Consider the following 20,976-nt stretch of genomic DNA (forward strand, 5'->3'; position numbering starts at 1 on the left):
TTCCCTCCTATATCCATATACTATAGATCATTTTGATATCACTTAAGACATGATCCACTTGTATGTCACCACATACATGCTCAAGTTACATACAGATAACCGGGGATTTTAGTTTATTGGCAAATAAAACAATCACATGAGCAAAACCAAGAAGTAAAGTAAATATCATATATTATACATCAAAAGCATTTAGACAAACTGTTTACAAACTACAGGACACGAAACTTTAGGGCATCAACCCCAACAATCTCCCACTTGTCCTAAAGCAAAGTGGGGTGTACAAAAACAAGTACAAAACAATAAACTAGGGCATAAAAACCCAGTACAAGAAAATCTCCCACTTGAGTTATCAGTCTAGCCATGGGCGGTTCTGTAGACCCATGCTCTGATTGTGACCTTCAAACACTGTAGCCGTGAGAGCTTACGTAAACAGGTCAGTAACATTGCTCCGAAGCGAGTTGGGATAATTTGTCAATCACTATAATGTTACGTAATGGTAAATTATCCCAGCTGTACTTACGTAAACTTGTCTCTCTTCCTGGTGTTTTTACCTTTGTCTGTGACATCTTTCCTAGCTTGTGACATCATTGTGATTCACCTTTTATTTCAGTGGGTGTCAAAGCAAGTTGTTTTCCTTTTATTGAGTTCTTAATGGAGTCGATCGAAGAAGGTGGATCTACATCTCGACTGCCAGTCCTTGATGGGATAAACTACTCTTATTATAAAGCTCGTATGATTGCTTTTCTTAAGTTCATAGACAAAAGAAATCCTGGAAGGTGGTTCTTAATGGTTGGACACACTCAATAGTGATTGACAAATATGGTGTTGTTACTCAAAAACCAAAGAAGGATTGGACTGAAGAGGAAAACCAAGACTCGCTTGGGAACTCACAAGCATTGAATGCTATCATCAATAGTGTTGATCAAAATATTTTTAGTTAATCAACACATGTGCTGCGTCGAAAGAAGCATGTGAGATTCTTGTCGTGGCTTATAAGGAAATGTCTAAAGTAAAAATGTCAAGGTTTCAGCTTTTGACGGTGAAATTTGGATCTCTTAAAATGCATGATGATGAGAATGTGTCTGAGTTTAATGTTTGTCTCTTTCATATTACAAATGAATCCTTTGCTCTTGGAGAAAATATTTTTGAAGAGAAACTGGTTCGTAAAGTTCTTTGCTCTCTTCCCAAAAGGTTTAATATGAAGGTTATAGGTATAAAAGAAGCGCAAGGTATCAGTACCATGAAAATTGATGAGCTGTTCGACTCTCTTCGAAAGTTTGAAATGACCTTAGGTGACAAAATGAAAAATAAGGTCAAGGGAATTGCTCTCCAATCTTTTGTGTGGATGATGACAACACAATAAGTAAAGCCAAAGATTCTGATGAAAATCTTGCATGATCTATTTCTTTTTTGACAAAGAAGTTTGGCAAGGCCTTTAGATGTTGGAAGCATACCTCTTCTCTAGGCTCTTAAGTTCCTGCACATGTCAAAGACACGAGTAACACCAACATCAATAATGTCCTAAGGCAGGCTAATCGATGAACAAGCAAAATAAGAATGACAAAGGAGGCAGTAGTGGATAAGACACTCGTGAAAGAAACTTCATACGTTGGGAATGTGAAGGGTTTTGACATTTTTAGGAAGAATGTCCTAATTTTCTTAGAAGACAAAAAAAGGGGTTCTCAGCTACCTTCTTTGATGAGAAAGTTGACTCAAGTAGTGAATCAGATGAAGAAGTTCATGCTCTTATAGGGAGCCTCTCCCTTGACTATCTTGAAGACTGTATCACAATCAATTTTGATGATCCTAACTTAAAGCCTATATCTATCTTAACTTCTACCACTTAAGACAAGTTGTATTATGAGGAGAATTATCATATGTGGATTGAAGACTCTAAAGCTTTAGTTGTTCAAAAGTAAAGAATTGAGAAACTTATTGACGATAACTGTCGTCTGCTAAGCACCATTTTAGATCTAGAAAGAGTTACAAGCCACCAAGGGTGACCTTGAAAATAGGGGAAATTGCAACTTTAATGAAAATAAATTGAAAATTCGGCGCGTATTTGTAAGTTTTACCTTTTTGCAAACATGAAAAATGACTTCCACGTGAAAATTTGATTACTATTTGATTTCTATGTGATTGTTATTTGATTTCTATGTGATTGTTACATGATTGTTATGTGATTGCCACACTTGTAATTATAAAAAAATTGAAGTCACAACTTTGGTTTCTTAAAATGTATTTGCCATACAATGCAAGTTCCCTTGAAACTATGTCAAAATTTGTTTGTATGCTCAACTCTGGCACAGTTGATTTGAACAAACTTTTGTCCTCAGGGAAAAAGATTACTAATAAACAAGGTATTGGATTAAAAAATCTGAGAAGCAGGTCTTCAAATGAGGATCTTCTCTCTTTAAAAGATTTATTCCAACCAAAGATACTGTGATGTTTGATCCTTTGTCTAAATCAAGCAAAGGACCATTGGATGTTCGTGATCAATCAGTTAAAAAAATGGTGGATTTGTCATCATTGTGGAAAGGAAGGCCATATTCAACCTTTCTATTACAAATTATTGAGGCGTCAGAATTACTCACCTTGGTGGAATCGTTCCTCGATCTCTTTTCCAGGGAGATATCTTTAGAAGCCCAAATTGGTATGAACAGTCAAACAGAGTTTTGATCTTTCTGATGCCAAATTTCACGTTGCTTTTACTTCTCTTCGGGCTTCATCTAAAGAAGACTAGTATTTCGGTAGTGGTTTCTTGAGACATATGACAGGTGTAAAATTTTTTATTAAGAATATTCAACCTTGTGGTTCTAATCATGTTACCTTTAGAGATGGAGCAACGGGTGAGGTTCTAGGAAAAAGACAGCTTTCCTACCCTGGTCTTCCCCCTTTAGAAAATGTTTTTCTTATTGAAGGATTGACTGCGAACTTAATAAGCATAAGTCAACTATTTGATCATGTCTCTCTGTAAATTTATCCAAAGATAAATGTCGTGTGGTGTCTCCAGATGACAAGACTATATGACAGGTATGTGCTCATCAGATAACTATTATCTTTGGTCTCCTAATGCCAGTACAGATGTTTGTCACATCGTGCGAAGGAATGATGTTGATATTTGGCATAAGCGGTTAAGGCATATAAATCTTTGTTTTATTAGAAGGTTGTTGCTGTTGGGGTTGATGCCTTGAAGTCTCGTGTCCTGTAGTTTGTAAACAGTTTGTACGAACGCTTGTGATGTATAATTTATGATATTTACTTCACTTCTTGATTTTGCTCATTTGGATGTTTTATTTGCTTTACCACAAACCAATAAACTAAAATCACAGGTTGTCTTTATGTAACTTAAGCATGTATGTGGTGACATACAAGTGGATCATGTCTTAAGTGATAACCGAAATGGTCTGTAGTATATGGATATTGAAGGAAACCTTATCCTGATAACGCTATGAATGTGACCCACTTTGTGGAATAGCTACAACTGTTGTGACTTGTCACAGATGGTCTGATCTAGATCATTTGTGTAGGGGACATGCGAGTGGGGGCATCCTATACAAAGAGTTTGTATAAGACCTGACCACGAAGTGTTAATGTCTCGTTATGTAACACCGTTCATGACAGAGACTTCGCTTCACTGGGATGACCATAGGTAACATGACCTTAATCCTGAGTGAGTTGGGAACTCTTGCCATTCAGAACGGTTTATTTGATTTGTATGGGTGCGAGTGACCAGGCCACTGACTCAAACCTACTACTTTGGGGATTCGTCTGATTTGGGAGTTGGGAACTCAGCTACACAAGATGGAATTCACTCCTTCCCTGAAGCAGGGGTAAGTAGATAGATAGTTCCCTTAAGGGCTGATCCCAGAGCTTAAAAGATGTGGTGCCACACACCTTCTTATGGCCCGAGAGATGTTCACACATAGTTAGACTATGTTGTATTGTTCATTAGAGGGATCAAGGGTACTTAAGGAGTGAGATGTAACTACAGGGGTAAAACGGTAAATTGGCCCAGCTGTACTTACGAGCATCTGTGAAGAGTCATCGTACTCATGATTGGTTATATCTAATGGACACATAAATATATTTGTGGTAAGAAGAGTTTAGCTGTCAATCTTTAGTGGAATGTCTGGCAGTTAACGGATGGTGGATCTCATGGCTAAAGAGTTTAGTGAGCTATTCACGTACCGTTGGAGGTTCGAGCCATAGGTCCATAAGATCCTCTTGGTAGCTTGGATACAAGTTGAGAATAAGTTTTTGGGTCAATTTGAAATGTTCAAATTGACAAGATGGAGTTCGAATATATATGATATAATTGGACTGATTAATTGTATATGATGTGATTGACTAAATGTATGAGATACATTAATTTGGAGGAAATTAGATATAAATATGATTTATATGAAGTAGAGGAGAAACACTATAGTTGATATATGATATCAAACTATAGGTTATGAATATAATATGATTATATTTATTATTTTATTAATTGGACGGTTATGAGATAATTGGCCACCGTTTTCTTCGAATTCATATGTTAATGGGAAGTTCAGTTTAGTTCTAGTAACTGAAGAATAAAATGAAAATTGTTTTCATTTTGCACGAGAGACGTATAATTTCTTACGGTGTGATAAGTATTCTATCGCTTAGTGTTTGAGAGCCTATATGATAGCCTACCATTCACTAAACGATCGCACACCCGCACCCGCGTTTTCCTAAACGATCGCCTGCGCTTTCCTAAATGATTGCTTACCGTTTACTAGACGATAGCTTAGCACCTGAGCGTAACTAAACGATCGTATAGACGATCGCTTAGCTTTTACTACATGATCATGTACCACGCACTAAACGATCGAGTACCTCCGACTATAGTCTTTCCATTCTCTCATTGGCTTGATTTTTAAGTACACGATAGCCTTTCCTCCTCCCCTCGACCAATTCCATCAAAGCCCACCCTTTGGATTCTCACTCCAAGAATACTCAGGGCTCCAAGTGGTGGTGTCGTTCCCATTGCCTATTGTTCGTGTGAAGCTGTTCGTGTAGATGACTGAGGTGTTGCTGGGCGATTACTTGTTGAACTAGAAAGAGCGAGAGGAGTTTGTTCACGGAGAGAGCGAGTTTTGTGAAGAAAAATCTTCAACTGGTATGTTCTTTAGTAATTTAGCGTTATCAATGCATATCTGTATGTTTGAATGTATATGTGGAAATTCTGTCACAATGAATTGGAAAGATTCGGTTCTGCTCATAGGTACTCTTGTATAAGAGTTCCTTCAGTTACTGGAGAAGTTTTTAGGGATACCTTCCTTGTCTGGGTACTATGAAGTCATTTGTGGTGACTGTCAAACTGGAAGAAAGGTTAAAACTACTTACAAGAAAGTTCTAAAAACTACTTACAAGAAAGTTCTATCTTGTACTACCAAGTATTGGGGATGATGCCCTAAACTCTCGTTGGGTCCTATAGTTTGTAAATATAGTTTTGAAAAAACTCTTGTGATGTAATAATATATAATATTTTCTTCACTTTTGTCTATGGAACATTGGATGTTTTATTTGCTTTACCACAAACCAATAAACTAAGATCCCTGATTGTCGATTGTAACTTAAGCATGTATGTGGAGACATACAAGTGAATCGTGCCTTAAATAATAACCAAAATGGTCTGTAGTATATGGATATAGGAGGGAAATCTTATCCTGGTAACGCTATGGATGCAACTCCCTTTGTAGAATAGTTACAAGTGTTGTGACTTGCTACAAATGGTCTAATCCTGATCATTTATATGAAGACATGCGAGCGGTGGCATCCTATACAAAAGAGTTTGTATAAGACCGGACCTAGAAGTATTATAGTCTCGTTATATAACGTTGTTCATGACAGAGACTTCACTTCACTAGGATGACCACAGGTAACATGACCTCAATCCTGAATGAGTTGGGAACTTCTACCTTTGAGGGCGGTCCTTTGATTTACATGGGTGCGAGTGGCCAGATTGCCGACTCAAACCTACCACTTTAGGGATTCGTCTGATTTGGGAGTTGGGAATTCAACTATACAAGATGGAATTCACTCCTTCCCCGAAGCAGGGGTAAGTAGATAGATTTCTCCCTTAAGGGATGATTCCGGGGCTTAAATGATGTGGCGCCACACACCTTCTTATGGCCCGAAAGGTGTCCATACATAATAGAACTATGTTATATTGTTCATTAAAGGAATTAGTGGCACTTAAGAAGTTAGATATAACTATAGAGGTAAAACGGTAAATTGGCCCAGCTGTATTTACGAGCATCTGAGATTATATTTATTTTTTTTATTTTAACAATTATGGGATAATTGTGCTGATTTTTTCTCCGTAACTGAATGAGTTAGTGGGAGGTTGCATTCAGTTTTCACAATTAAAAGATAAAATGAAAATTATTTTCATTTTGCAAAGGATCAGACATTCGCTCACTGAATTGTGTATACTGCATATCGCATAGCAAACCGAGAGCATACACGACAGCTCAAAGTTTCTAAACGATCATATACATGTGTGCAGTTTACTAAACGATCACATGAGTTTTACTAAATGATCGTCTAGCTCTTTCTAAATGATCGCGCACCCGAGCGTCTTACTAAATGATTGTCTATACGATCTCGCCCCTTTTACTACACGATCGTCTACCTTTACCTAAACGATCAAGCATCGTCTATACGATAGACACCCAATATCTTCCACTTGCTTGGTTGTGGTAAATGATCATTCTTCCTCCTTCCCTCTACCAAATCCAATAGAGCTCACACCTTCTGGATTCTCACACAGAGAATACCAAGGGTTTGAGTGGTGGTGTCTTCCTTACTGTCGAGTTCATGAGGAGCCCGTTCGTGGGTAGATTACAGCGATTTAGTGGACGACTAGTTTGATCGTTCTCAACAAGAGTGAGAGGTGCAGTCACCAGATAAGAGCAGATTTCTGTGAAGAAGAGTTCTTCAACTGGTATGTATCTTGTTCTCTTGTTGTTTTAAAGTTCAAAGCATGCCTGTAATTTGTAGTTAATGCATAACTTGTATGTTTAATTGTAAATGCGATAATTCTGTCACAATGAGTTTGGAACGATCTTGCTTCCACTCAAAGGTACTCTTTGATAAGAGTTCCTTCACCAAGCGTGTGCTAGAGCTTTTTCACATGGATTTGATGGGTCCATGCAGGTAGAAAGCCTTGGAGGTATACATTATGCCTTTGTTTGTGTTGATTATTTTTCCCACATCACCTAGATGCGGTTTATCCGTGATAAATCCGACACTTTTCAAGTGTGTTAGACACTTTGTTGCCAACTTCAACGGGAACAAGAGTTACAAATTGTAAAAATCAGGTCAGATCATGGAAAGGAGTTTGAGAATTCACAGTTTGAAATTTTCTGCAATACAGAACGCATTCAACATGAATTTTCCTTCCCTATAATTCCTTAGCAAAATGGAGTTGTGGAAAGAAAGAATAGAACACTTCAAGAAATGGCAAGAACTATGTTACATGCAAAGAACATGCCTCTACACTTTCTGGCTGAAGCCTTAAATACAGCGTGTCATATCCAAAATCGTATCTTTATTCGTCCTGGCATCATGAGCACGAATTATGAAATTTGGAAAGGGCGCAAACCAAATGTCAAGTATTTCCATGTGTTTTGAAGTGTGTGTTATATCCTTGTTGATAGGGATTCTAGAAAAAAATGGGATGCAAAGTCAGAAGAAGGCATTTTTCTTGAGTATTCCTCCAACAGTCGTGCATATCATGTGTTTAATAAACACACGTGGAGTGTGATGGAATCCATAAATGTGATTATTAATGATTTACAGAATTCAAAGTATTCTCGTGATAAAGATGAAGATCAATTTGTAGTTCTTTTATTGACTTATCTCTAAATTGTATATGAGAAAATACTCAATAGTATGACAAACCAATTTTTTGATCAGTTGATTTTTTCTTATCCGTTATAAAAACTAAAATTATTTCAAAAATTAATTTTAGACTTTCAATTCATCATCATCATTTGAGGATATCCTTGGAATCATTAATTGAGATCCATTTAATTATCAAAAACATAAAAAATGAATAATTTAGAACTTTCTTAGTTGAACACAAGTTCCAGAGTTGAGAGATTGAATCATCATCAAATTTGAAATGTTAATTGACATGTTATTATCAATTAAACTATGATTGAACCAACAAGGTTAGACATTTATAATACAATTTAAAAAATTATATTTTTCTTTTTAAAGAGAGTTGTGTCATAATTATGAGTTAAAAAAAAAAAAAAATTAAACCTTTGAGCTTAAGAAAGCTTTTAATGTTTAAATTGTTGAATTATTCCTAAATTGAGCACCTTACTTATAAATTATCAAAAACCATTTAATTTTAAAAGATAGAAAACAAATCATATAGCTTTACTTATTAATAGGGTTGAATGAGACTTAAATCAATGAATTGAATCAAACAACCTCCATAATGAGTAGGTTCAATTATATTAGGGTTAAACCTACTTGAATTGTAATGAATTTAATGGGATCAATATTTTCCCATTTACTATGTAACCTTATTTTTAGTCTTTTAGAGAAACTTTACTATAATTATTTATCGGGTCTTTTTAAGTATAATTTTTTTAAAAAAATATTTACATTTTATAGCAAAAAATTCTAAAAAGTATAAAACACCTTTTGAATTTTTTGCTATAAAGTGTAAATATTTTTTGGAATTTTTTAATTTATAAGAATTTATCATTATTTTTATTACATAATTTATTATTTTCAAAAGGAAAAAAAGTGTTCCTCAACTCATTATTAAGAGGTAAGCATATGAGGAAAGGTTTTGATTTTTTAGGAAAATTATTTTAAGTGACAAAACTGTTAAAAATATTTATAAATAATAGAAAATATCAATCTATTTGTGATAGACTGCGATAAATAGTGATAGACTATCTGTATCTATCTATGTCATGATAGATAAAAAAATAGTCTATCGCACTCTGTCGTAGATAGATAGTGAATTTTTGCTACATTTGTAAATATTTTGATTTATTTTTCTATATTGATTTTATAAGGTAGTCAGATAAAACATCATTGTTAAATTAGTCGCCTCCCTTTGTTAATTAATTTTCATTTATAATCTAAATAACAATAGTTGGTTTAGTTTTAATTGTCAGAACTAATTGATTCTTCAATAGTAATTATTCGTTGAAACTCCTAAACCTAAATTGAGAAATTCAGTTGAGTCTACTAGAAATCGAACAGAACAGTACCAAACTAAACCAATTCAAATTGCAATCACTACCTCCGATCAGCAAATACGAGATCGGTCGGTGAAAGTTGAGATTCCCAAAAGCAGCGTTACATTAAACAAACAACAAATTAAGAGAAAAAGAAAGTGGAGAATTATCAGAACAGATTATTCGTTTTGTGTGGATTGAAGTTTGGATTGAATAATTAGGCCAAAGGAAACAGCAAGTGCGCATTAACCCACCTCCCGAATGCGTTACTTTTTTAAGAGCTTCAACCAATATTCTGACCCAAATTCTACATTTCATAATATGAAATTTCCAAGTTTCCACATTTTTCTTCGGGGTATTAAAATAGCAACAAAAATCCTTTCCCTTTTTCCCTATAAGCTTCATTTCATTCAATTCGGACTTTGTACAACTTTTGATTTCTCCCTGCTCCCGCTTTCAACTTCACCCTCGTTTCTTCCCCTCTACAAGTTTCCTGTTTCATTCGTGGGGAAGACGAGTCAACCGATTTCTGTAAGTTTGTTCCGATATTGAAGTTCTGGGTTCTTTATGTTTCGCCTATTTTTGCTGATGCTCATGACTTTTCTTTCACATTCTTCAGAAGTGCCGCCATGCCATAGTTTATCGCCTATGAATTTTCTGTAATCGTGAAGTTGATCGTCTTTCTTCTGTGGAATTGCTGAGTTTCTGAGCCTGATGATTCACAGGTGATTTTGTCTATTATTTCTGTTTCAGCCTTAATTTGGAATCAGGAACGTCTCTTTGTCCTTTTGGGTGTTGAGATATTGTGATGTCTTAGCAAGGAAGAAGGATATTAGGAAGTTTGGGAAGCTTTACTTTTGAACAATGGGAACTTCTGGAGCTTATGTTACTCTTTCTTGCTATAAGATGTGGAATATTGGAAGAGAAAGTACCTTTATAGGGAAAGGGACAAATTGGGGCATTGGATTTGTAGCCAGAACGTAGTATCTGAAGTTATTGGTATGCTGCATGTATAAATTCATAAGTTTGCACCATGCACAAGGTGCACAAGGAATTTTTTTCTTAGTTAATACCTAAACTAGAATGATTAGAAGAATTAGGGAGAGAACACCATGAAAAAAGGTCTGGAATTTCACAAGGTTGGCCACTTCTTCCATGTCTTTTTTCTTGCCATTGGATATTTGGGAGGTCCTCTAGTTTTAATCCAGCCATTGGTGTGTTTTTTGCATCTATCCAAAGAGTCATCCGGTTCCTTCTTAAACTATGCCACACAAAAGTTGGGACTTATTTTCTTTTGCCTTTTGTTCATAAATTCAACATATATGAACTTGCTTCAGAAGAATTCCCATCATCTCCTACTAGAATGACTATGAAAGAACAAATACTTCATGACTCTGCTTCTTGACCATGAAAAAAACATGAGATTGCAAGAGTCTTATGAAATAACAGATTAGAGATTGACTTAAGCAATACTAGTAGTTAGCTGTGTTCTATTTCAGAAGAATTGCTTTGTTTCTGTTCAATCTTGCGCTTCTTTTGTTCTTCACGTTCAGCATTTATTTGGGGTTCTAGGTTCATCCTTTCTGTCTAAGTGATTTTATTGTCCCTCCCCTATAGTCAGTCATGTAGTATTACATAAAATTAAAAGTTGATATCCATTTAAGCCTAATTTTTCTTGTTGGCTTCCATGCATGTAATAGTTGTAGATGAAGCATTTTGGAAAGAAACCATTTACAATCTGAATGACACCGCTACAACGTTAGCGGTGGGGAAAAGAGTGTCGGAATAGTCATATTGAATAACAGATCAGAGATTGACTGCAGCAAAAGGAGAAGTAATTAACAGGTTTTCTTTTCGCAATAGTTACTTCTATTCAATATTGCATTTCTTTTGTTCTTCATATTCAGCGTTTCTCTGGAATTGAGATTTATTCATTCTTTCTGTCTCAAGTAATTTTATTATTTTTCCCCTTTAAATATATGGTAATGTATAAAATTAAAGTTAGATCCATATTTATCATTATTTTTGCTTTTTGGCTCTCATGTAGGTAGTAAGTAGAGATGAAGCATTTTGAGAATGGTGAATCTGACTTGGAAGAGGGTAAAATGGGAAAGGACAGAGACAAAACATTACGCAATAACAGGGTATTTAGATTACATAACCAGGCCTTATTGTCTGGCCTTGCATACTGCATTTCTTCGTGCAGCATGATACTAGTAAACAAATTTGTGCTTTCCAGTTATGATTTCAATGCTGGGATATCATTGATGGTCTATCAGGTCATTTCTCATCATTGAAAATATGTTAATAAGTTAACATTTATTCTTCCCTTCTAGTGGCTTAATATTCTTTAATGTTTACCATAATTTCTGATGGATAATTGGAAGACTAACAAGTAGTTGCTCTGTTTATTGATGCAGAATTTTGTATCAGTGAGTATTGTAACCATAATGAATTTTATGGGCATAATATCCACAGAACCACTAACTTGGAGACTGGTTAAAGTGTGGCTGCCTGTTAATGTTATCTTTGTTGGGATGCTCATTACGAGTATCTTCAGGTATGGTCTCTCTTTTCCTTATTGTTTACAGAATGTAAATATGTGTTTACTGAAAAGAAGTTTTGAAGATTTCAGACTTACATTTTTTTCTGGTCTTTATTGAAAACATGCACATAATTTTTGATCAATCAGCACATGCATAATTGTTATTTTCTACCTAAGCTTCTTCTTGATGAACATTGGTGCACAAAATCATCCCGTGTGCCCCAAAGGTTAACAAATGGATTCAATAATGCCTGTCATCCACAAAGCTAACAAGCACAGGATTTCCCTGTAGACGTCAGTTTAGCCAAACTTTTTTGAGTTTTATGTACCATATCATAGTGCAGAAAAAAGTTTTCTGCCTTTGAGTCAAGTCCAAGATCTTAACAAGATGGTACATTCTTTTTACACTAATTTGGCTGCTGAAGTTTAATTTGAATCTTCTGCTATTATGCAAACCAATTTTTCTAAAATGAATCAATTATGCAAAAGAAGTCATACACCCATTTTCTCGTCTACCAATGTGGTTCCACTTTTGTCTATCATACAGTCTCATTTTTGTGTTCGGTGCATTGTGAATGCCATACATAATCATTGTTCACCAACATCTTGAATTCGTATTGTGTTTTCCTCTATGGGTCTATTTTTTGGGTCTGGGTCCGTTATATTTCTGTCTGTAACTTATCTGTAGGTTTGTGTTTCATGTACTTTCTTAAACAATGTTTACTTCTCCTGCAGTTTGAAATACATTAATGTTGCTATGGTCACAGTTCTGAAGAATGTTACCAATGTAATAACTGCAGTTGGTGAAATGTATCTATTCGGCAAGCATCATGACAACAGGGTCTGGGCTGCACTGTTCCTCATGGTATAGTATTTTTTGAGTATTGTTATAAGGACTAGTTGCAAAAAGCATAGTTTATGCTATTTTGTTCCATGCAATGGCTACGGAAAAGAAAAAAACAAAAACAAAAGCATCCGATAGGGAATGGCAGGAAACAATTATGTTGTGTAAAAATAGGACATGACATGTAGAAACCAGTTCAATCAAATATTTTCACTTTGATTTTTTTCCAATTATATTTGGAAGATTTTAAACTAATCAAGATTTGAGACTCATCATGGATTGGGACCATGTTTGACATTGACCTACTCAAATAAAGTGTGCATCCTTCCTAGCTAATTAAAGAATGTAAGGAGTCATTTACTTAATTCTTTATATATATCATGGTTTATTTAAGATCCCATCCAATTGGGTTTGATAAGATTGTATAGAGGATTCAATTTTGAAATTTCATTTTAGTAAGCTCTACAATTAGACCAACCAGCTGACTCCAAATATTTGATTTGCACTGCATAAAACTTATATGATTAAATGCTTATGGTGCCTGTAACCCTTCGTTAATCATCACCCATAAAGTGAATTTCCCTCTGCACAAAGGATGTGCAAAGGCATCAAAGTATGGATATGTCACAAGAATGCATGGCTTTCATATGTAAGATTGAGTGCAACTTTGGTTTTGTTGTTTTGTTTTGCGACACGAGGTTAGAATTTTAGCAGTTCTAGAGTGGTATCTTGCTGATGGCTTGGACTCCCACAGAAGGGGGCCTTCAATTTATCAACCTGATGATAATTTAGTTAGATTTTAGGGGTTCAATCATTTAATCACTTTTCCATTTCAGATGTTTCCTCCATTTGTAGCCTAAACCTATTTTCCATGGTGATCATGAATTCTAAAATGAGTAATTGAAATCCAATGCGTCGTGCAGATAATCTCAGCAATTACTGGGGGGCTTACTGATTTATCTTTTCATGCGGTTGGGTATGCCTGGCAAATTATCAACTGCTTCTTGACTGCATCGTATTCTGTAAGTACATATCTTTAAGGCTTTTATATTTTGTTTATTCTTATGCTTCCATTTCATGGTTTGATTTGTTTCATACCCTTTCTACCACCTGAATGATTATGATGTTTTCTATCATTTCCTTTTAATTCTACTCTCGTATCTTTTCTATCATTTCCTTTTAGTAGTTCCGTTGAGTAAGTGACGGGGTTCGTTGCTTTCTCAAAAATGAATTGGTTCTGTTTGCATCCAAATAATTCAAAGTTCAATGTTCAAATTGAGAAAAGGATAGCTGAGAGTTGGAAGGAGGTCATTGTGGATATATCAATCTAGATTTATTTATTATTCCACTTTGGGCAATTGATCTTAGTTGTCTTAAATGTGCAGTTAGTTTTTCATAGTTTATTAGCTTTCACAAAACAGGTGATGTACAATTTTTGTGCAGCTGACTCTACGGAGGGTAATGGACACAGCAAAGCAGCTAACCAGATCTGGAAATTTGAATGAGTTCTCAATGGTCCTCCTAAATAACACTCTTTCTCTACCTCTTGGGATATTTCTTGTTTTTGTGTTTAACGAGATTGATTATCTCTCAAGAACGTAAGTATCTTTTATCTGCATTTCTCTTTCTGCCTGTAACGTTCGCGTTCCTACATTTCTAATATCCAATTTATATTTTCTTAAGATTTATGTCTCTTTAGCCAATTAATTTTGAGAAAATAGGAGAAACTAATCAAAGCCTTCAATCACCAACTTTGGTTTTTCCATGTTGGTTTTTTTTAGATAACTAAAGTATCAGGTCCTCTTTTCCATTATGCTCAAGGTTTGTCTCACTAAATTCTTATTGCCTACTTCAAGGCTTGATCTAAGAGACCTTAACATTATTAAGTTTTCTAATTAGACATTGAACCTTGAGCTTGGACTGTAGAGAGAAATTATTGAAGTTCCCATGGAGGAAAGTTATGACTTGAAGTGATGTACTATTGACTTGGAAAGCCTTTCTCTTGTCATTTGTGTGCGTTTTGACCTGCATAAATGTGAACTTGATGAGTGTTGAATACTTGGCAGACCGCTTTTGAGATTGCCGATGTTCTGGCTGGTGATTACATTCAGTGGTGTTTTGGGTCTAGGAATTAGTTTCACCTCCATGTGGTTTCTCCATCAAACTGGGGCAACAACCTACAGGTAAAATGAGGAAAAGAAAGTATAATGCTCATGCTATTTATGTGACTCTTGTATGAACTTGGATATTAGACTAATGACAAGGCACAATAAATATACTTTACATGGAATGAAGAGCATTAATTTGTGCAGCATTTTGAACTAAGAATCTCATACTTTGTGCTTTGATACCATACTAAATCGCCATCTTAGAAAAAGCTGATAATTAGTTGGATTTCAATCTTGGCTTCTAACTTTTCTACACCATGACATCCTCTGTTCTGAATTGCCTTTTTTAAAATCTGTTTACATGGAGAACGGTGGTGAAACAAATTCTTGCAAAATTACTGATGTAGTCTCTCCTTGATTCTAACTTTATTTCGTGTGTGTTGGAGACTTCATTGCTGATTGTCCACCATTAATTACTTGTTTCCTGACAAAATTTTCCTTTTTTTCACCTTATATTTCCATAAATAGCATGCCTGTATGAACTTGCTAGATTTAAAATATATTATTGCTTTTATAATACTCCAGTTCAGGTTTTTGGTATGAGAGTTAAATATGCTCATCTGATCTTCTGCAATATAACTTGCAGCCTAGTGGGTTCACTAAACAAGATCCCTCTCTCTATTGCTGGTATCCTCCTTTTCAAGGTCCCTACAAGTGTGGAGAACTCGGCGAGTATATTTTTCGGTGAGTTTTACCTACCTAATTCCGATGTCGTATTTTCTTGGTAGCTATATGTCTGGGAACCACATGCTTGATTGGTATATGCAAAACCACTAAAAGGAAATGGAAATTTGCAGGGCTTTTGGCTGGTGTGTTTTTTGCAAGAGCCAAAATTCGAGAGAGAAGTTAATCCTCATAAGTGACAATCGAAAAAGGACTTTTCCTCGACCTTGTTTCGTATCGAACTACTGCTTGCTGAAGCTGGTTTGCAGTTGACTGTAATTTGAAATAGAAAATGGAGCCATTTCTCATTGCTGCAGTTCATTTTTTTTTGTTGGCTGAGGTGGTTTTCAGCTTTGTAATTGGGATGAGGCTGAAGAGAATTTTGTTGAAATCCAATTTTGAGTTGGCTCTGTTTGTTGTAATGAAGGAAAGACAATGCAAGCTCATTGATTGTTGAAGTAAAGGATGTTACTGTTCTCTGTCGTTTTTAATAGTTGTAATTATGGGACATTCTGGATTTGTAAATTTGTCTAAATAATTAAAAAAAAAAAAAGTTTAAACCCTTTTCATGTGGGAGAATTTAATTTTTTCATAAGATTATAGGACACTTCGCAATTTCCCAAACGCTGAAATTCATTTTTACTCGTGAGTCGGATTAATTACATAATTAATATGTTCTCAAAATTAATTATAAATTTGCCTACGAACCAACCAACAAGAAAAATCAAGCCAAAACAATTAAAAAAGAAATAATGCTATAGAAATGTTTAAACTTAATTATCAAAATACTTGAATCTAGCCTCAAATTAAGTCCGTAATAAGAAAAACATAACTAGAAAAGCATCAGCATATGGAGTAAGTCTATAAGAGCTTGTTTGTCTTATGAATTTTGAGATGAGCATCTTGTTTGTTTCATAGATTCACTTTTCAAAATCAATGATATTATTACAACATAACTCATCCAATACACACCTGAGATGAAAAGAAAAAGAATATAATATAATATGATTATCACTATTTTAATTAATTATTAAATATTAATATTAATAATTTTTTATTCTTAATTTAATTATTTATTATCCATATTTTAACAAATTTATACTTTTTTAACTATTTTTATTAATTAAGTTATGTAGTTATTTGATGTTCTTAATAATAGCACCAAATCAGAAGCATCATGACCGAAACCATATATGCAGCCCAAAACCTAGTATCACAAAAGTAGACAAAAGGTTGTGACAAGGACAACAAGCAGAAAAGTTGAGATGAGCAGAAAAGTTGACAAAAGGCTGTGACAAGGATAACAAGCAGAAAAGGACAACAAGTAGCAACTTCTCCCACTGGTCGAGATGAGCAAACAATCCCCAGAAATTAGTTAGCCTGTTTACCTTTCTTTGCTCTCTTCTCGGTAAGATATTGAGGGCAGTTTCTCCTCCAGTGCCATTCTTCGTTGCAGTAGAAACATTTTCCTTTCTCTGCAGCGTTCTCTTTGCCTTTCTTTCTAGCAGACTTCTTCTTCCCTTTCCCTTTGCCTTTCTTCCCAGGAATACTCTTACTCTTCGAAGAGGAGACAACATCAGGCTTGGAGGACATTTCTCTCTTCTCGACAGTAGTAACATTTACTTCTGAGTCCAGACCCTTTGTTCACAATATTGTCTGGTAAGCCTGTAGCTCATTCAGTAGAGTAGTCAAGCTATATTCAATTTTATTCATCAATACATTCGTACAGAATTGCAGAAAACTCTTCGGAAGAGATTCTAGAATAAAACCAACTTGACTTCTCTCATCCATGACAGCACCGTTTACTTCTGTCACATTAAAGTGGACCATCACGTCCAAGACATGTTCACGAACATTGGTCCCTTCTTTCATGCGACTGTTGTAAATGTACTTAATGGCATTATCATTAGCCCTGACCCATCTGTCATACCCATCCCGAACATTTTGATTTATGTTAGAGCTAGGAATGGGAGGACAATCCTTTGTTAAGACAACCCGTAAATCGTCTATCACAAGTATCATGTTCAAATTTGATTTCCAAGTCACGTAGTTATCCCCAATAAGTTTATCTGATGCCAACAATTGTATTATTGAACTCGACATTACGAAATTATAAATAGATTTTATAATTGAATTTCTTTTAAATTCAATCAAGTTTCAGCAATTTTAATAATGTACCCAAGATTATTCTTTTGCAACGATACTACATCAAGACATTCTTGACTAAATACTATCTCTAGAATAACTCAAAATGATAGTTATTAACACTTAATAATTCTGTAAGTGTAACCCTCCGTTTTCAGACGTCAGACGGCCCCAACTATGCTACCAAAGTGGAGAGTCAAGGTTGGGAATGGACCTAAGAAATCCTATCCATTTCTGGAGATTGAGTTGTTCTAAATCCTATGTTACAACCCTTCGAGGGGATAGCCGTCGTTAAACGACTAGCAAAGGGCCGCTTAAAGCTAACCAAGAGACACAACATAGGAATCTCACGGTCCAAACTAACGAAGGAGACCGCAGGATATGTTGACACATTTTCTTCACCCACTTACTATGTACTACTTGCCCCGTTCACCTTGGTATTGACTCATATATCCACTTTCTGAATGGAAGTCACTTCCAGGATGACACGAAGCATCATATGAATCTCACGGTATGAACTATGTGGAGATGTGGCAGTTGAAATCGTAAACTTGATTTCTGTTCGAACAACTTCCCCTTAATCACCAAAATCTAGATTTAACCTAAAAAAATACTTTTCGAATGGATGTCACTTTCAGGGTGACACAAAGTACTGCTTAAATCCAGACTGTGAACTCTTAGAGACATGAGAGTTAAAAATAACGTATCGTATATGTTATTAATCTCCTACTAAAGTTTTCTAATAACTCTATCATATAGAAGTTATTGACTACCATTGAAGTGTTCTAATTTTTGGGTAAATATATACTTAGGTTCTTTTTTCGGCTAATAAAAACAACTCTAAGTCTATGTGGTTTATCCAAGTATAACACTTATAAATGGACTTAAACCTACGATGTCTAGGTGATAAAACCCTTTTATTACCTCACATCGCTCATGTATACTCATAAAATTGGTTACCAACGCTCAATAATTCGGCCATAATCCCCAGGTAGGAGGTATTCCGTAGACCATCAACTTAAATTCCCTCAGCCTTTGACAAGATTATTTACCAATTGAGTTTGTAACCTTAGTTTTACAAGTTTAACGACCTATATTAACTATTAAAACAAGTGGTTAGCCTACGTGAGCATGCAACTGTTCTTTGTTATGAATTTTAAATGTCTAACCTAATTTTATAACAACTTATAAAACTTTAGACATGCTAAACATCCACAACAATATAAAGGCATTCAATATTTAATATAACACTTATATTAAATACAACAAACCCTAACATGCATACTATATATTATAACAACTTATAACATACTTTCAATGCATGTTGCATGCTTCCTATGGTGGGATTTTAAATCTACATGACATACTATATGCACATACAAGATTTATTTAATTAAATACAGACTGATATGTTTTTAGTTTTGGCAAAAACAAGCAAGCAAAATTCTAACCATTACAAAAATAGCTTTAAAACCGCTCGAACCACTCCAAACTGCTTGAACGGACCAGCAGAGTCTGAACCGAACCAACAGAGTCTGAACTGGACTAGCCACAAACCATTTGAAGCTGAACTGAACCGAACCTCAAGAGAACCGGTTGAACCAGCTGCTTTCGCTCTCGCTTAAAATCTCGCTAAGGCTGATCATTTAGTGTTTGCTTGATTGCTTAGTATTTGCGTGATCGTTTAGTAGCTAATGCATAGTGCCCGATGAAGGCATACGATCGTGTAGTGTCTGCCTTCAATCGCATAGTGTTATCGTCTAGTGTCGAAGAATGCTACATGATCGCTTTGTGTCTAATACTATCGCGCAACTCCATCGTTTAGCACAGACATTTACTACACGATCACTTAGCGCCATCATCTAGCGACTCATCTTGATCGTTTAGCATGCACACAAAGGTAAGTGATCGCTTAGTTCTATCGCATAGCTCTTGACGCAACGCTCAGTTGCTGCATAGAGGTAAACGATCGTGTAGCGCTATTGCTTAGCTCTTTAACGCATCGCTCAAATACCGCATAGAGGTAAACGATCGCTTAATGCTATCGCATGGCATCTCAACGCATCGCTTGGCTGCTGATCAAAGGTAAACGATCGTTTAGTGCTATCGCATAGCTCTCAACGCATTGCTTAGCTCTCACGCGAAGCTACATGATCGTGTAGTGCCATCACATAGTAATACAACATATTGCTTAGCTCTTGCAGGTACACGATTGTCTAGCGCACAATACCTCAACGATCAATGCCCAAAGCTACACGATCATTTAGCTTTTCTACGCATCGCTTAGATACCACATAGAGGTAAACGATCGCTTAGTGCTATCGCATAGCATCTCAACGCATCGCTTAGCTCCCACCCGAAGCTACACAATCGTGTAGTGCCATCACATAGCAATACAACACATCGCTTAGCGTCCGCAAGTACACGATCGTCTAGCGCACAAGACTATAGCGATCAATGCTCGAAGCTACACGATATTTTAGCTTTTCTTCACATCGTCTAATGCATGAAGCTAAACGATCGTTTAGCTACTGAAGCTCAACGAAGATATGAACAGAGGCTGATTTTCTGCAATCTGTAACTCGGTCTCTTTTCTTGTTTCTTCGAATTACAGCCTAATTTTAACTCTAATGACTCCAAATAAATTACAGACTCTTGGGAAGACATATAAACTCATTAAACAAGAGCCAATTACAAATTTAAACGAGAAATTAAAGGCCAAAACTAAAAAAAACTATATTAGTACAGCAGTTTCATATTTCTCATATAAAACACCCATCAAACCAAAATTAAACCGAAGTGAATGCTTATATGATACTCTGATACCAATTGCTTGATGATAGTAGCATGTGGCGGAAGCGACGAGGATCGATAAGCACTCTAATTGATTAATTTTAGTAGAAACGAAAGCATGCTCAAGCAGAATTTAATGAGTTTCAAGGCATACCTTTGAAGAACCATTGAAATTTCGATTTTCAGCTGCTAATTCTTCCAAATCTTTATGCAGACCACCACAAGATATTCCCTACTATTATTTGATGCTTTAGATTGAGTTGTGGGACTCAAAATAAGTTGGAATCAAAGGGAATTTGGAGAATGCTCACAGCAGCAATCCAATGAAGAACACCTTCTTCACACGAATTTTTAACTAAAATTCTACCGGTTAAAATACTTCAACTTCACTCCAATCTCTTCAATATTGAAGACTATCATGCAAAGAGATTTGTTGCATGGGATGCAGCTCATGCTTGGAGCAAATGATGCTTGAAGATGGTGGGTTGTTTGTGAGCAACTTGAAGATGAAGTTGAAAAGTCCAATTTTTCCTTTTGTGTATTTTCTATTTCCACAATCCAAAATTGATTTTAAAATCA

The 20,976-nt window shown here is 35.5% G+C and overlaps 1 protein-coding gene across 4 annotated transcripts; it reads left to right on the plus strand.

Annotated features, from left to right (window-relative positions):
• Positions 1-9,331: 9,331 nt before the first annotated feature.
• GONST1 (golgi nucleotide sugar transporter 1) lies at positions 9,332-16,028 on the plus strand. Of its 4 annotated transcripts, none has more exons than XM_039046638.2 (11): positions 9,332-9,770; positions 9,859-9,964; positions 10,940-11,084; positions 11,287-11,518; positions 11,660-11,799; positions 12,520-12,649; positions 13,552-13,650; positions 14,072-14,226; positions 14,695-14,811; positions 15,383-15,480; positions 15,594-16,028. In XM_039046638.2, exons 4-11 carry the CDS (start codon positions 11,300-11,302, stop codon positions 15,644-15,646), a joined length of 1,011 nt encoding a protein of 336 aa, XP_038902566.1. In that variant the 5' UTR covers positions 9,332-9,770; positions 9,859-9,964; positions 10,940-11,084; positions 11,287-11,299; the 3' UTR covers positions 15,647-16,028. The 4 variants fall into 4 exon arrangements, with proteins under 4 accessions (XP_038902566.1, XP_038902570.1, XP_038902568.1 ...); XM_039046642.2 differs by having other exon boundaries at positions 9,542-9,770; positions 12,585-12,649; XM_039046639.2 differs by having other exon boundaries at positions 9,565-9,770; positions 10,940-11,073.
• The last annotated feature ends 4,948 nt before the right edge of the window (positions 16,029-20,976 follow it).

This window comes from Benincasa hispida, chromosome 10 (genome assembly GCF_027475165.1).
Source record: "Benincasa hispida cultivar pf3 chromosome 10, pf3_genome.v1.1, whole genome shotgun sequence".
Lineage (NCBI taxonomy): Eukaryota > Viridiplantae > Streptophyta > Magnoliopsida > Cucurbitales > Cucurbitaceae > Benincasa > Benincasa hispida.